Here is a 17,410-nt window from a genome sequence, read left to right on the forward strand (position 1 = left end):
CTCCATAACAACTGGAGCACCCATGAAAACACACACAAATATACTTTCCTGCATGCATGCAGACACACATGAATACACAAAATTGGATGTTAATGCATCATGTTGTGCCTGTTATCCCTTTCAGACTAACTTACATAAACATAAACTGGTAGGTGGCAAGAATTTCAATTTATTTTCCCCCTGACTGTAAAAGTCACCTATGACTAAGATTCTCTTCCTGATAAGTTGCTTTGACTACACAACCAAACCTATGGTATATAGCCATGAAAATACACATAGGGAGAGGTGTCAGGGTCTTTTGTTTCTTTCTGTCCGACATTAAAGGCCCACATATATGAATTTTCTCCCTCCCCCATCCTCTCTCTCTCTCTCTCTCACACACACACACACACACAAAGATACATAGACACAGTTACACATGCAAACACACAAACACACATACACACATCTAGGTATCCTCTCTTGGCACAAAAATGAAGCAAGTTAAAAGGAGAGAATTACATATATTCTTTACAAGTGACAATCTAAAAAAACACATGAAAACAATCTTAAAAAACTAGTTTCAGATTCAGCATTAATACTAAAGAAATGTACAAAATGCATCCAGATTTGAAGACAAGTGCACCAAAAGATTGAATATGTTTACCTATGCTTCCTCAGTGCTTTAGAAAATTGTAGAGTAAATTGGATAAGTTGCTACAATGGAGAAATAGAAATTTATGAATTAAAATGTCCCATAACAAAATGAGGGCAAGAAATGAGGAAAGTCAGTGAGGAAAATAGTGGTTCAATATGGTTGTGTTTAGTATTACTTTAATTTTAGGCTATTTATGACCAGTATCGGTATAACAAGCCATGACTAATTGATGATGTAACTTTCACGTTTATAAAGTAAAGGTTTCTACATAGACTGAAAAATTGGTATTAAGGACCGGGGGAATCTTAAAGAAAGATCTGCATGCACTCAAGACATGGTGGGAGATTTTTAAGAGAGCCTGATTTTTCGTTATAGACTATTATTTCTTTGAAGACGGGAATTCCTGGGGTCCTATTGATGTTGCATTTATAGGTGTTCACAAGAATACAGTGTACAAATACAGTCTTTCACGATGGAAAGACAAGCAAAAGATTAAACAAAAATCGCACCTTCAGTAACCGAGTCCATGTTCACAACTGAAAGGCAATCCTTGGAAGGAAGAAGTGTGGGGTGATGCTGACTAGCTGGAATGTCCCTACACAAAAGACACAAAGAAACAAAGCCTTCTGCTCTAATCCTGTTCTCACAGGACTGCATGTGCAGTCAAAGTGTGTTTCCAAGCATTCTCGTGGAGACACGAGACACACGATTTCAACCTGACCAATGAGAGAGTCCCGATTGTCTATCCAATCTGATTGGCTCAGTCCTGTACATGTGACCAATCAGGTCAGAGATCAGGATGCACAGCACGAGTTGTGTGGCTAACAGACAGTTGGTGCTAGTCCTGGAAGGTTGATGGCCGAGCTTTCACTTCGAGGACACCAGTGGCAGAGGCAGTGCCTACAGAGCGTGTTTGAAGCTGCGAATTTGGAGAAGGCACTTCTGATCTACTCAAACAACACCTGGTACTGCCTGATTGACTGTTGTCTTCCAAGCCGTTTTTGTCTTAATGGGACCCACATTATTCTGTCTTTCTCCCTCCCTCCCTCCCTCCCTCCCTCCCTCCCTCCCTCCCTCCCTCCCTCCCTCCCTCCCTCCCTCCCTCCCTCCCTCTCTCTCTCTCTCTCTCTCTCTCTCTCTCCCCTAAAAACAACTTTGGAGTGGGGATTTGACCACCAGCCCTTATTCGTACTGGTTGAAAATTGAGGATCCCAAGCCTGGATTCCTAGCTACCTAGGACTCTCTGTTCATCACTCTTTTGACTAAAGAGTCTGTGCCAGCTGAGACACCCATATCCCAAATCGTGGACTTCCCCAGGTTGACCAAAGTTCTCTTCTGTGTCTTCAGTGGCATGTTTTAGGTTACCTCGAAATTTACATTTTGTGCAAGGCATATCAAAAATAGCAAACTCATCTGCATTTTCAACTGATTTCGGGAAATTGATTAAATTTGTTTATTGGAGCTATAGGCATTGTAAACTGTAGCCTCTTCAAATGTTTCTTTGTTACCTTTTTATGTTACATTTGTCCGTCTGTTCTTCAGTAATGAACTGAGCTTGGGCATGAATATAGCCATTTTCATGTGCTGTTGAATTTGCGGAAATATTTCAAGTATTTGTAATATGGATTTTCATGTCTAAGTACATAGACTGCCTATTTATAGTATCTTCTGATTTTATATTTAGATTATTTTCCTTTATTTACTTACTTATCTACAAGTGGATTACAACACACACTTATGAAAATCCAAAGTAAATTTGTGGGTGAGAGTCAGGGTATTATTTCCAACATGTGGGATCAAGGGAGAAAAGTTCAAATCACCAGGTCTTGTAGTAGGCTCCTATAGGCTATGTAGTACATGTTGGAAAATGTCTCTTTCTTCCTCCTTATTGAATACTTAGACAAATAATAGTGTTAATTCTTTTTGAAAGTCAGGTAGAATCCATACATGAAAGCATTCATACCAGTTTTTCATTTTCTTGACATGTTGTCATTTAAAGTCTTCTGTGCAATGTATTTTGATTGTTTTCCCCTTCCCAATTTTCTTCAACACCCTCCTATCTTCCCATACCATCTAGAGTTATGGTCTTACACACTTTCTATTATTAAAAAAGAAAAGAAATTTAAATAAGGAATTAAGACCTATAAAATGCACCCAGTAAAGGGCAATGAGCACAATATTCTACCACATTTCAATGAGTCCATTTTGGGCTTTACCACGATTCCAATACATGTATCCAACCAAGAGGAGTGGTTAAGTTACCCAGTGAGAATCCATTGGAGGAAACTGTTTCTTTTTTCCCATTAGGAAACAAATGCTGATGTTTTCCTGTTTGGGGATGGAACCCTGTTTTTACTTCCCATTTTCAAATCCGGAGCTCCCATCTGACTTGAACCTTTGTATGCTTGTGTGTATTGCTGCAGTCTCTTTCAGTTCATGTGTTCATCAATTTCTTTTTTTCTTGGAATCTTCTGCTACATCTGGCCCTGAGTATATTTCTGCCTCTTCTTCTGACTACCTCAGCTCCCTGATACTTGAGGGAAGGTATTCACAAAGCTTTCCAATTGGGACTGAGTATTGCAAAACTTTACACTCCCTCTGCATTGCTGTAAAACCCAGGGTTAGATACATCTCTCACTAGAAAGGGCTTCACCTCTCTGCGCTGTTTGAGATATTGATCTCTTTGTGTAGCAGTATGTCACCAAAACTCATTTTGTTCACTCTCTTGCTGTAGCAAAATAACAGTAGCAGGTTTTCCTGTAGCCTAAGACCTTTCCACTCAGTTCCCTGCCCACATGAGCAGTGTCAATAATGGTGTCCATCTCCTGGAGATGCCTTAAATGCAGTCAAAAAGTGACTACTTACTGCCATTGGACTTACTCCAGTATTGCTTCAGTCCATTGTGCTAATGGGTCACCGTTGTCCTAGGGTTTGTAGCTAGATGATGTTGAGTATTATCTTTTTCTGCAGTAGAATGCAGAATACATTTCTGTATCATGATTGTCAGTCAGCAGGGCTGAGTCTTCTAGCAGTTGAAGCACCAGTCAACAACTCCATGTTGGCTGGTATACATGAGTGTTGTATTCAGCAAAATCCATTGACTGGTACTCATAGTGGCTCAATGAGATGTAGGGAGCCTGCAAGATGGGGGTCTTACCTAGATCCTGTGCATATGTTATTTCCCATATTCTTGATATTATGTGGGATTCTTAACAGTGGGAAATGTGGTCGCTACCTCTTCAGCCTACTTATGGTACCGTTTCCTACTTCTAGGTTTTGAGTTCAGCTTTCATATGATAGTATGTGCACAGTATTATAAGAAGCATATTTGCTGTGTTTCATTGATGTCCCAGGGAGGCCTGCCTTTTACTGAGGAGAGATGAAGAAAGGGTAAATCTGGGGGAATAGGCAGAAGAGCATGGAGCAGGGGAGAATGTGAAAAGTCAAGTCAGGGTAGAACATATGAGAGAAAAATTAAAAATTCATCTTACTGTTAAAAAATAGAAAGATAATAGTACTAGGAAACTTGAGGAATTGGAATGAGAAATATGGTGACATTATCAACTCCTAAGTAGGCTTTTTGTTATATCTCTACATAGAGAATAGAGAAACCTTGGAACATAGGCTTCATTTTTATATGATCAGGAAACATCACATTTGTTACACCTGCCCTCAAATTAACATTGCTAGATCTTTACAAAGGAGAAGACTATAAAAAGTAAATTGAATGATCATGTATAAAACCTTCAAAATTATTGAAAGAACAAAAAATTAAAAATTCAAAACCAGTTGTAAATGTGCAAACAATTTAAAATGTATGATTGATACCATAGATTTCTGAAAAATATTTTGATCAGTTGAGTTTTCAGGAAAGCAAGTGACTAACACAGAACGATGTCTCACATTATGTAAAGACCACTTTTCATTATGGTGCCCACAAAAGTCATATCACTATATTCAACAAACTGTCTCAGAGGAAAATATACAATTTGGTGAAAGGAAAAATAGGTAAATTTTATGACATAGTCTGCTAAAGGATTACATTAGTATCTGGTAATGTAAAATGTTTTTCTTAGAAATGACATTCCTTTTCTTCAGCATAGGAAAGCGTCTGCAAATTGTGCATCATAACTTTTCCTATTTCCTCTGATTTTGTTATTTCTGCAGGAATGCTGAATCTCCTTTGCTATTTCTACTATGTACATATACTAAGAGTTTTTCCAAAGTTTTTGTAATTCTATGATTTCCACTGATTAGGTTATTAAGAACTTAATAATGAATAAATATTCAAAATTCCAACTAAAAACTTTTTCAGAAATGGTTCGGTTTGCATAGAATTTTTAATTCATTTGATCTACAGATATGTTTATAGAGTAAATAGAGTATAATCTCTATACCAAAATAAAACCCTTGTTAGTTGCCAAAAATGTCTTCCAAATGATTTTTTTAGAAGTAGCAATACTTACTGTAACAAGACCAAAGCTTGACTATAAATTTAAATTGAATTTTCTCCTCTTCGATCATTTTTGGTAAGGTTGTATCTGTATCGCTTTTTCTTTTCAATGATCAAGCATTTATCCCGTTGCAATGCTCAATCTGGTCTATTTCCTTAGATTCAGTACTCGTCTTCAGTATGTTTTCCGGGATTTCTTTAGAGTTTGGTTTATTCCTTTTTCTGTGACCCAGAAGATCACTGTAAGGTTGTTCGCTCTGTCACACTTGTCCATGAAGAAACAGAAAGCTAAAAACTTTTCCCCTTGACTTACTTTTCATTGCTTTTATTCTGATTTTTTTCAGTTGACGTTGGCATGGAAATTATCAAGAACCTTTCGAGCAAGAACAGAGAGGAGGAGACCATGCAGCTGGCCCTGAATGCCAGCGCCTATGAAGAGGAGACTATTACAGATCACTACGTCATGCTCAATACCCTCGGCAAAGGGGCCTTTGGTGAGGTCAAGCTCGCTTGCCACCTCCTCACAAATATGAAAGTCGCAGTTAAAATCCTTGCGAATGGTGAGGGGAGTGACTTTAATAATAGGGAAGAACTCAACATCATGAAAGAGCTGGATCACCCGTACATAATAAAGCTCTTCCACATCATCGACAGCAGAGACCACACCTATATGGTGTTGGAGTTTGCTGCTCACGGCAATCTAGTCAAGCATATTGAGCAGGGTGGCCCTCTTCAGCACAAACAGGCCCAACACATCTTCTGCCAGATGGCATGTGCAGTGCACTACTGCCACGATAATGACATTGCCCACAGGGACATCAAGCTAGATAACATACTGCTTGATGGCAAAGGAAACATCAAACTGTGTGACTTTGGCCTGGCCATCAGAGTCAGCCCTGGGCTGAAGTGCAAGGGATTTTGTGGCACTGTTGAATATGGTGCTCCAGAGCTATTCAATGACACGGAGTATGATCCAAGAGCACCTGACATCTGGAGCATGGCAGTGGTTCTATATATGATGGTGACAGCGAGGTTCCCATTCAAAGCAAAGACCTATCCAGACATGAAGGAGCTGATGCTGAATCCCATGTACTACATTCCTTACACACTCTCTCAAAACATTTCACTTGAGAACCTCATTGTGCACTTGTTCGCTCTGAACCCTGAGCAGAGGCCCACGATTTGTGACATTAGGCAGCACCAGTGGATCAAAGAGAGGGAAGAATTTTGGAAACTCCCATCATCTTCAGAGTCATTCTATAACAAACCAAATCCCATCATTGTGGGGGCTATGTGGAAAATGGGCTACTATCCCAAGGCTATTAGTGATAGTCTACGTGAGAAAAAATTCAATAACATCATGGCCACGTACCTAATTTTAAACCATGAGTTACCCCAGGACCACACTAAATCTGTGAGTGAGCCTGCCATTTCCACCTTCGCCTTGCTGGCTGAACATCAGGGGCAGGATGAGAAGTGTTCACGCAAGCAAGGGATCAGAAGCCTGAGCATGCCTGCCACCTTGTGCTGCCTCCTGAAGGAGGACAACCCTCCCCAACCAGTATCCATGTGTGCTCCTGAGGTTACTCCTCTCATGAGTAAAAGTTTGGCAGTAGGTAGCATGGTTTGCAATGAGTTGCCCTCAAGATGCTCATTATCTGAGTGCATTTCTTCTGCACAGTATTTGCCCTGTGAGAAACCCCAGGAAGTGAACACCCAGAAGAATAGCTCAGATGTTCAGAGTACACCCTCTGTAAAGAAGGAAAGCGAGACACCTCAGGGTATGAGCACCATTGAAACCCTTGGAACTCAGAGATCTTCCCTTCAGACCACATCCAAGAACAACTTAAAAGGTGTCCTTCCTGGAGATGTAAGTGCAGCCTCAGCCAGTAGTCTGTCCAAAGGCTGGAAGAGGGTTAAGAAGAGAATTGGGAATTGTGTGAGATTTCTCTGCTGCTGCTTGCCGCTGTCAAGAAAAAGCCATGTTTCTCAGAAAGAAGTGGCACCACTGGAAGGAGAGAGCAGTGCAGGTGCACACACACAGCTAAATGGTGTGCCCAAGATGCACGTCAGTGTTTATTAATCTATATGTTTTCTAAGGTCCTTTGTGACCATCACATGATAGTTAGTGTAGGAAAATTAGGAACTCTTATTTCAAAAGCAACTCTCCCACCACCTTTACCCCAAATTGTTTAAGCTAAAGTAGACAGTAGTGGTTGAAAAGTAGAGGCTGTAGAGGCAGCCAGAAGTAGTGTTGGATAAAGGAAGAAAGAATTATAGATCATCAAAGGCTTTGAGGGAAGAAAACTAAAAAGACCAGGAAAGAGTATGAGAAGAAGAGCCACCGGAAAACAGATGATCCAGAAGGATATTAGAGTCAAGACTCTGAAGTATATATTTCAAAGTTCTACAAACTGTGCCTTCCATATGTCATTATCATACTACATATCAAATCAATGAAGAGGGTGAGACACCGGGTTAGCAGTTTTCTTCACTGAGATCGACAAATTGGGAGCCATGCAGAAGTCCAGAAGACAGAGTGTCATGTACCCAAACAGAGAAGTCCAGCACAGGGGATGGTAACCTCTACCTACCACAGGCTTTTCCACAGACAACCACAGGTAACAGGAGGTATGTACAATGGCTGACCTTCAATAGCTTCCTTCTCAGAGTGCAGACCTGTGCCACATTCCCCCAAAGATACCCTTGAATTAGAAGCCCCAATGTGCCAGTCTTTCATGACATACATCAGTACTCATTCATCTGTCTTTCCCTTCAAGGTCAAGTCCACCGGAGATGTTTTTTCCACATTGGACAGAGGTGAATCTCCTCCCCGCCCCTCCCCTCCTTTTGATGTGTTTGCAGGGTGCCTGTATCCACTTCCCTCTTTTAACTGGAGACACTCTCACTGAATGCTGCTTCAGTCTAGCTGTTGGTGAAGGGGTCCTTACTGTGGGGTGCTTTTTAGAAGCACGTTTGTCTCCTAACAGGAAAGTGACAGCAAGCAAGAAGGAAATGGGTAAGATGATAGAAGATATCCTGGAATGTTGCTCCAGTTTGCAAGGTGAATCTTGCTTGATTCTCCTGGTGTACAGTAGACAAATTACTTAGTCTGCAGTCTTCAAACAACTTTTAGATTAGATTCCACCTCAGGGGTCAAAGGGTCAAATCTAGACAGAATCCTGTGACTACAGATTAGAAGCATTCAGCTAGAATCCTCTTGTGAAAGCTACATTGGAGTTGTCATGGACAATCTCCATGTCAAACCAATATGTAACAAGGAGGGGCCACTCAGAAGGGACTGAATGCCAAGGCTTATCTGTGGGTCTCACAGCTGAAGGCAGCACTGAGCCTATTAATTTTCATCTTGTTGTATTGGAGAGGTATCTGTCGTTTGGTTTATTCTTGATACTGATCCACAGAAAGATCAGCATGAGGCTGCCAAAGACAACCTTTTGCAACTCCAAGGAACATGGTCATTAAACTCATGATGCAGAGGAACAAAGGTAAGAGGACGCACAACAGAGTCATGGATTCAGAGTGATCTTGATATAAATTGTGGCAAGTAGCTCAACTTTCCCCTCTGCCCCTAGCTAACAGGTGAACATCATCTGACACCTGTATGGAAGAACAATCACTGCAACTGGCAAGATGCTTATTCTGTACTGGGTTGAAGAACCATGAGAACGAGAGTGCACGCAGCCTTGCAAGGACAACCAGACTAGAGTGGCAGGCCTTCTTGCTTATGTGTCCATACCTGCTCTGCATCCGTGGGTGATTACTAAGGCAAGTACCATTTGTGATAGACTTTACTGAATGCAGTGCCTGGGAAAGGGAGACTGGGATGCTGTAGCCATGTCAGTGAAACACAGGAGATATAATCGATAAGAATTGTGAGCTCCAGACACTCATGATAGACTCTAAAAAGGCAAATCTCAGTATGATCACTTGTGATGTTTATTTTGACATTTTCCTTGGGTCTAATGATGACTTTCCCTGATACTAAAGCAAGTTGCTATCTTTAACCTTTGTAAGTCAGCTGAGTTTCAGATTCCCACATCCATTACTTCCCTCCTTTACTGCCTCTCTGTTGGAGGGAGCAAGGGTAGGGTCCATGATTACCAGCTACTTGAAGGAGGAACTTCACACGCTTCATCCCAAAGGTGTCCACAGGTGTCCTCCTCACAGAGCACAAAGCTGAGTCCTTAGATGCTCTTCCAGACATAACATATTTGCTTGGCTCAGTACTTAAAGTACACACACTGGCCAATTGACACAGCCATGATGAGCAGTCTGGTACAGGTGGGTCCCGTGGAGTTCCAGAAGTTAACTCTGGTTGTCTTATTGGTTCCCATTTCTCTCCTCTTATCTGCAGGTTCTTTGGGACATCATCTTTTGTGGAAGGTCATTTTCACCAAGTATGTATCCTGTCTAATGTAGACAAGAGGAAGTGAGATGAGGTGCAGGAAGCAGAGTGCCTATGTTTAGACATGTTGGTGGGAAAATACTTTTCCTCCTTTGTTCACAGAGCCTGATGCCTGAAATTTGTAAGGCTGCCACGAGAAATCATTCCCTGCCTTCTGATGTCCCTGATGAAACCCTAATGATGTAGGCCTAGAGAAGGTCACCTTGAATGAAAATGAGCATTATACCTGCCTATTTAGTCCCAGAATTTCATAAAGTAAAACTGACATTATCTACCAAGACCACAGGTCTAGTTCTTGTGGACTTGGAACTCTCAGCCAGTTTCCTCACTGATTTACAATATCCCTTCTCTTATAGAAGCCTGGCCACATCCTGAGTCATGACCCAGAGGATTCCTAATCTGAGGACTTGCACATTCAGCCCTGATGTCAGTGATGAAAAGGTCATCCCCGAGTTCGGGAAAGCTCAGAAGTTCTACACAGCTTCAGGAGGACATCCTGTACAGGGCATTGGGATGGCTCATGTTCCAGCATCCAGCTACAGGACCTGCTCCAGCTGTCATCAAGATTTGAGGATAACAGAAGGATCCCCCGTGACAACCCTTCCATGTATGTTACCTTTAAATATCCATCATACATTCATTCTGTGTACTTAGGGAGAGTGTAAAAATGTCACCTATTTCTCTCTTTCCTCAGAAATGACCCTGAAAAACTACCTGAGTAGAGAAAAATGGGCCTCTGCAGAGCCTTGGGACACGAGAGTGCATGTCTGCACAGCCTCTAGACTGGAGTTCCTGGAAAGGGCAGTGTCCTTGGACCTTCTCTCTCAGGCCAGTAATCACAGGATGATGGTGCACTTGACGTCAGTCACTTAGACTGTTTCCTATTGGTATTGAATAGAGACAACACACAAACAAACTAATACCAAAGTACCAAAGTACAATTTCCTGCTGAATTTACACCAATTGGCAAATAGAACATGTATTTTTCTGAGAGGAATTCAAAGGACTCTAAACTCTCAGAGACCCCTGTTTCTCCACTCTTGTCACTGTTGTTTAGCTGTCAGATCTTTTCTTAGATAGACTCAAAACATGGCAATCTGCTAACCAAGCACTAAATGTAACATCCACCTGGTTCTAATCCCAAAAGTGATGGCCGAGGACAGGAGCGACACCTCCAGATCCTGCACTGCTGGTTCCAGCCGTTCACAGAAACTCTCAGAGATCCACAGAGGAGAACAGGGAAGAAACAGAGATGGAAACATGGATTCACACACAAATCCCAACAAGAGATCCACCTACATCGCATCAGCTGATTTTGGCAGGGGCATAATTGGAAATGAAGGCAGAGAACATGATCTATCCACAAAAGTCTGCAAGGATGCAAAGGCAAACAATAAGGACCCCATTAGAAAACTGAACACACATTCAACTATTACAGCTGACCCCAATCCAAACACTACAAAATTCATGTAAGAGATGCAGAAGAGATCTAGATAAGTTTCAGCCTCTTAAGGAAGTAGAGAAAGACAGCACAGAAGACAAACTCTGGCCACACGAGCTTTAATGTCATTAGCTAAGAAAACACAAAAGCTCAAGCATGGCTGGGGGAGACTGTATCGTAGGACATCTAGAGAAAGCGCAGACACTGTTGTCACAGCCCAGCAGACAACAAATACCTGTTCTAAGACAAGATCGTTCAGTGCTATGCAGCAGGAAGGAGTGTGCATGCTGACAACCAGATGTGTTCTGCTCACCACTCTTCCACCCATGTGACCCCAACGTTACTGCATGAAGATATGGTAAAGAAGCAGAATGAAGACTCTCCAAAGCTGGGGACTCATTTCCACCTCTGACAATCAACTATACTCTTAACTCTCAAACATCTCAGCTTAGGAGAAGAGGGATGCTGAGCATAGCACAGATGTAAGACTTGCTTGAGCTCATGAGTCTCCATGCTGCTGCTGGAGGCCAGAGAGCCTAGCGCTGCACACTCCACAGCACTGCTCCACTCTCAATGCTAGATGTCAACCCATGCAGAACACAGCCCCCCTTGCCGCCTCACAATGAATACATGAAGCCAGGCTGTGTAGATACACCACATATATCCCAAACCAGTCACGTGTCAGACCCTGATGGTTATCCGCAGCCCCCAATCCACATATCCATTTAAATATCAGCCCTTACCTGACACTTTTCTTACCTGTACTCTCATGTATTGTCACCCACACACATTACTATGGCAGTTCAGGATGTTCCTTCCCCCCACAACTCCCTCACCAGCAGTAGTAAAGATCCTACACAACTGTCCCTTCCCATCTGCTGTGCTAAACAGCATTGCTAGTCATTGACACTACTTGACATTTCCTGCCTGACACCATCTCAATGCACTGGGTGGTATTAGAACCATCTGGATACCAGCTCTCGAGCAGCCCTATGTGATTTCTTCCATAGCAGGCCTTGTGAGAACCCAACCAGGAAGCCCTAAAAATACTGTATATCAAATTCCATTAGAACACCCTCCCACCACACATACAAGTCATTTCTTAGCGCTACTACAGGGACAGGGCACCCCTTGTCACTCAGGGCCCACTGATGTTTCATAGGCCATGCTGCTCCATTGCCTTCTACAGCCTTGCAGTACATGTGTGATGTAGGCAGGATGAAATATTCTGAAGAGTTTGCTGCCTACTTGTGTGGATAAGGAGAATTAAGGTTAGGAGGTCATTAGCAGAATCTGAAACCTATCTTGAAAACACAGTAGTATTCCAGAGTTGGCTGTCCACCTGAGAGTGAAATCTAGTTGTTTATATGTGGTGGATACTGGGGTCCTCAGAAGGATTGATGAAATGGTGGTATATCTTGACTGACAGTGGTTTCCAGCATGGCCAGATACATAACATTTAATGTGGATGTGGAATGGAGTGGAGGTGACCAGCTGCCCCTGATTTCCAGCACCCAGTGTCAGCAGCATGAAGACACCTGTGTCACCTAGCTCTCTACTTGGGGCAGGGAATGGTCTGGGAGAAGACATAGAACAGCGTACATGGGGCAGGCAGAAGGCAGGTGAGTTCCAGCAGCACCTGATTCCTGCCAGTCTATTTAGGCTGTTAGCCATGAGGGAGGCAGAGGAGAGTCTAGCAATGCCTAAAAAGCAGCTGTGGTACCTGCCCGTATGTGGGGCTGTAGCAGCCAAGGAAGGATATCAAACAGGCCTGAATATGGGGTTAATAATGTTGTGTTATCAGGGATTCATAGCTCCAGGTTTGGAAGAGTGGTGGAGAATTCTGTCCAGCAGACTCTAATGACATTTTATATTTCAGATAAAGTTGAGGTTGGGGCACATCTTGGAAAGATTGAGAGCATGTACAGTGCAAGGGCTGCATTCGAACAATCCAGCTGACATGATATGTAGTGTGATTCTGGCTTTAGCTGTGTATCTTATAAGCCCAGGACATGGCATTGGATATGCTTAATAGAGCCACAGGAAGAAGCATTCAAGTAGGGCCTGATACGTAGGATTGCGAGAGAAGAGGTGGTGTGTTCGGCATGAGACAGGTGGTTTTCGGGATCTGAAATTTCCCTTTAATCTGCAGTGTCAGGGAGCATATGGAGTTTCTCTTAGCATGGTGAACAGCAATGTATATTGTGTGCTTTGTGGTTGGACAGGTGTGGTCTGTGGTGGGATGAGGGCTGACACCTCTGACACTGTGTGGGAAGGAGATGAGCTGTCACCTTGATTCTGATAATAGCACTGTGGTGGATGGTACTCTAATTTGGGGAAAACAGCAGAAACTGAACCTAGATACTTGCCTGCGTTGTGCATGTTCATCCATGCTCATCCAACACCTTACTTACATACACTGCCAGTTGAAAGACACCAAAGACACCCCTCACTTGCAATCACCATGCAGTCTTCTAGGTACTGGGCCCAGCTAGTCAACATCCTTCCCCGCTGTCCCACAAGCAATGTTAGGTTCTGGGCTCTATTTCACATCACTCTACCCAGATTGTCAAGTAAGATACAGTGTAAGGTATCAGGCCCTTTTGGACACTTTACCTACTATCAAGGGCACACATGGACTGCTTAATTCAAATACTATTGGAATCCTCTGCATCGACATCCCACACCAGGTATTACCCAGCACAAGACACTGTGACCCTGCCACCTGACTTGTACGACCAGCTGTCAGACTTTAATGAGAAACAAATATAGCACACACACAGACTAGAATCCATTTCTAAGTATTGGTACATTCAAAGCTTCCTAAAAATCCTAACACCAACTTCTAGGTATGAAGCCTTTCTGCACAAACCCTCATGCATTCTTCACGTTTCTTCCTTGGACTGGATCCTGCCTATCACCCACATAGTCCCACTTTAACAGCTACTTATCAGGGCTTACAGGACATTCTCTTGTAATTATATTGAAATGTACTAGTAGTTTGGGGACCCCACTTGACACTCTCAGATCTCTGAAGATTCATATACACCAGTACGTGCCAGGCCCTCTTGAATATCACACCCAACACCACATACAACACTGGTAGTATCAGGACACACTGGACACCACATCACATCTACCTAAACACACCTTCTGGACATCTGACCTGCTGGGTATTTGAACACTCATAACAGTCTTACAAGCCTTGCTGACTTACCTGAAATGCACACACCACCCCACAGCTCCACACATGCCCTGCAAGCTACCATGCATGGCCGACACCCTAAATGGCTAAAACACTCACTAACATGGCAGGCTCTTCTGGACATCACATCCCACACTGCCAGCCTATTGCCACATGCATTTTGACAACTTGATTGCTACCAGCTCATCTATATGCTAACATGCACTCAGGAGATATGGTGCTTGGCTTGACTCCCCATTCTTCCTCTCCTCTCTGACATACGGTGTAATTCATCAAAAACATTGCACATAATACCAGCCCTGTGACCACACACCCACAACTAGATATTGGGTCCTGTTTGACCTCCTCCACTACATTGACAGCTGCCAGACCATGATGGGAAATTCTCTGCCAGTAAGATCCTACACACTTGTTAGGAGAAGAGAGGGGAAGTGAAGGTAGGAGAGGAGTGGGGAGGGGAGTGGAGGAAATGAGAGAGGAGAAGAAGAGAGGAGAGGAAAGAAGAGAGGAGAGTGGAAGAGATGACAAGTGGAGAGCAGGGGACAAGAAGAGAGAAGAGGAAAGTGAAGGGGAGGAGAGGAGATAGTAGAAGGAGAAGAGGAGAGGAAAAGGGTGGAGAGAGGAGAAGAAGAGAGGGGAGGAGAAGAGTGGATAGTAGAGGTGAGAGTAAATGGGGAAGAAAATGGGAGGAGAGGAGAGGAGAAGAGGGAGATGTGAGTTTAGGAGAAGGGAGGAAAAGGGATGGGAGGGGAGGAAAGGGGATGGGAGGGGAGAAAAAGGGAGAAGAAGAGAGGGGAGGAGAGGGAAAGAGAGGGAGGAAACAAAAAAATGTTGAAACAAGAGAAAGAAATCTTGGTGTCAGGTCCAGTAGGTATGCCCTCACCCATAGTCAAGGCACCCCAGACATAGGCCAGATCCTGATGCCGGGTTCTGCTACATTTACCACTTCCTTAAAACTAAAGTCTTCCACACAGGGCTAAGTGTCACAGGGCTAAGGGCTAAGTTGCAAGATCTGCCAACTGTTATGTTCATCACCACCCAATACATGATTTGAAACAAGATACTTCTCAGAATCCCCTCTTCACTAGCCACTGACATAGGAGACACATGAGTGGTGATAGATAATGTGAGGTATTTCCTACCTACCTCAATTAAAGCACACATCAACACATGCATGTACCACACACACACACACACACACACACACACACAGACAGACGCTTGTATGAATGCACACACATATACATGCCTGAAAACATCAATACATATCAGATTATTCATGTTATCCTCTCATAGAGAAATCTTACATACACATAATACACATAAATCTCACATAAATTGGTAAGTGACTATTTCTTCTAAATATTTCCTGAACTACCCTGAGAGTAGGCTATGGCTGGGTATCAGTTCCTGATAAGTACACTCAAAAATACAACGCAACTGAGCCCTTAACACTGTGAGAATAAACACAGGGCTAGATGTCATGGCCTCTTTGTTTCCTCTGCCATACATCCGAAGCCCCACATATAAGAACTCAATCTCTCTCTCTCTCTCTCTCTCTCTCTCTCTCTCTCTCTCTCTCTCTCTCTCTCTTTCCTCTCTTCTCTCTCACCTGCATGTGTTTGTGTATTTAATTTGGATATTCAGGACTGGGGTCCCAGATAACCTTTACATCTATTTTTCTGACTGTGGATTATGTTATAGGGGAGGCTATAATTAGTTGAATCTGCTATCTATCCATTGCCTATGAAGAGGAAAATGGCAGAAACTGACAGCATGTCCCCCCACATCACTGCACTTACATGGACATTTCAATGTGTTAGATTCTCCTGTGCCAATATTCCTTACTAGGTAAAAGAACATACTACACAAACACACACACACACACACACACACACACACAGAGAGAGAGAAATACATACAAAAGATGATATGCTACCTGACATCTCCTGGCTTTTTCGTCTCCAAAGGCAAAGCTTCCTACACACATACATGGACACAGATCAGATTAAGTTAGTTATATCCTCTGCTATATCCAAACCCAACACACACACACACACACACACACACACACACACACACACACAAAGAGATTCAGGACATGCTGTGTTCCCAACTCTGAAGAGCCAAGTTACACACACAAACACATGTTGGTGGGAGAGAGAAGGAAATGTGGGAGAGGAGAGGTGAGAGGAGAGGAGAAAAAAGGAGAGGAGAGAAGAGGAGAGGAGAGAAGAGGAGAGAGAGGAAAGGTGAGAGCAAGAGAGGGGAGGAGAGCAGAGGGGAGTAAAGGAGAGGGGAGGAGAGTGGAAGAGAAGAGAGTGGAAGGGAGTGGAAGAGAAGAGAGGAGAGCAGAGGAAAGGGGAGAAGGGTGGAAAGGAGAGGCAAGAAAAGGAGAGAGGAGGAGAGTGGGGTGGGAGGAGCAGACAGGAGAGGGAAGGAGAGGGGAGTTGAAGGGAGGAGGGGAAATAAGAAAGTAGATGGAGAAGAGGGGAGGGAAGAAGAGGGGAGGGGAGGGGAGGATAGGAGATAGTATATGGAGAAAAGGAGAGAGGAGGGGAAGAGAGGGGAAGATAGGATTGGATAGAAGTGGGGAGTACAAAGGGGGAGATGTGAGTGGAGAAGTGAGGAGAGAGGAGGAGAGGAAAGGAGAAGGGAGGAGAGGGAAGAGGAGGAAAAGGGACAAGAAGAGGAAGATGTGAGTGAAGAAGAGGGGGGGAGAGGAGGAGAGGGAAGGAGAGGGAGGGAGATGGAAGGAGAGGAGAGGGGAGGAGAGGGAGGGAGATGGGAGGAGAGGAGAGGGGAGGAGAGGGAGGGAGATGGGAGGACAGGAGAGGGGAGGAGAAGGGGCAGATGTGAGTGGAAAGGAACCGAGCAGAGAGGAGGAGAGGATGGGAGGAGAGGGAAGGAGAGACAAAGTGGGAGGAGAGGAGGGAGAGGAGGGAAACACAAGAACCTTGAAACAATAGAAAGAGATCTTGGGGTCAGGTCCAGTAGGTAAGCCCTCATCCATAATCAATCCCCCACCCCAAACATACACCAGATCCTCTTACCAGGTTCTGCTACATTTAACATTTCCTTAAAACTAAAGGGTTCCACATGGGCGTAAGTATCATGCCACGCAAGATCTGTCAACTGGTATGTCCACCACCATGCAACACATGAATTGGAACAAGATACTTGTCAGAATCAACTCCACTATAGGCACTAACACAGCAGACAAATGGGGGGTAATGGGTAATGTGAGG

The 17,410-nt window shown here is 43.5% G+C and overlaps 1 protein-coding gene across 1 annotated transcript; it reads left to right on the forward strand.

Moving 5' to 3' along the window:
• The first annotated feature begins 5,445 nt into the window (after positions 1 to 5,445).
• Positions 5,446 to 8,863, forward strand: LOC148120053 (sperm motility kinase 2B-like). Its single transcript, XM_087896295.1, has 4 exons — positions 5,446 to 7,721; positions 7,871 to 7,910; positions 8,513 to 8,596; positions 8,684 to 8,863. Exon 1 carries the CDS (start codon positions 5,446 to 5,448, stop codon positions 7,171 to 7,173), a length of 1,728 nt encoding a protein of 575 aa, XP_087752421.1. The 3' UTR covers positions 7,174 to 7,721; positions 7,871 to 7,910; positions 8,513 to 8,596; positions 8,684 to 8,863.
• The last annotated feature ends 8,547 nt before the right edge of the window (positions 8,864 to 17,410 follow it).

Source organism: Myodes glareolus, chromosome 13 (assembly GCF_982192425.1).
Source record: "Myodes glareolus chromosome 13, mMyoGla1.1, whole genome shotgun sequence".
Taxonomy (NCBI): domain Eukaryota; kingdom Metazoa; phylum Chordata; class Mammalia; order Rodentia; family Cricetidae; genus Myodes; species Myodes glareolus.

Excerpts from the sequence above, each read along its gene's own strand:
- LOC148120053 (XM_087896295.1), top strand. The coding sequence starts at position 5,446 with ATGGAAATTATCAAGAACCTTTCGAGCAAGAACAGAGAGGAGGAGACC.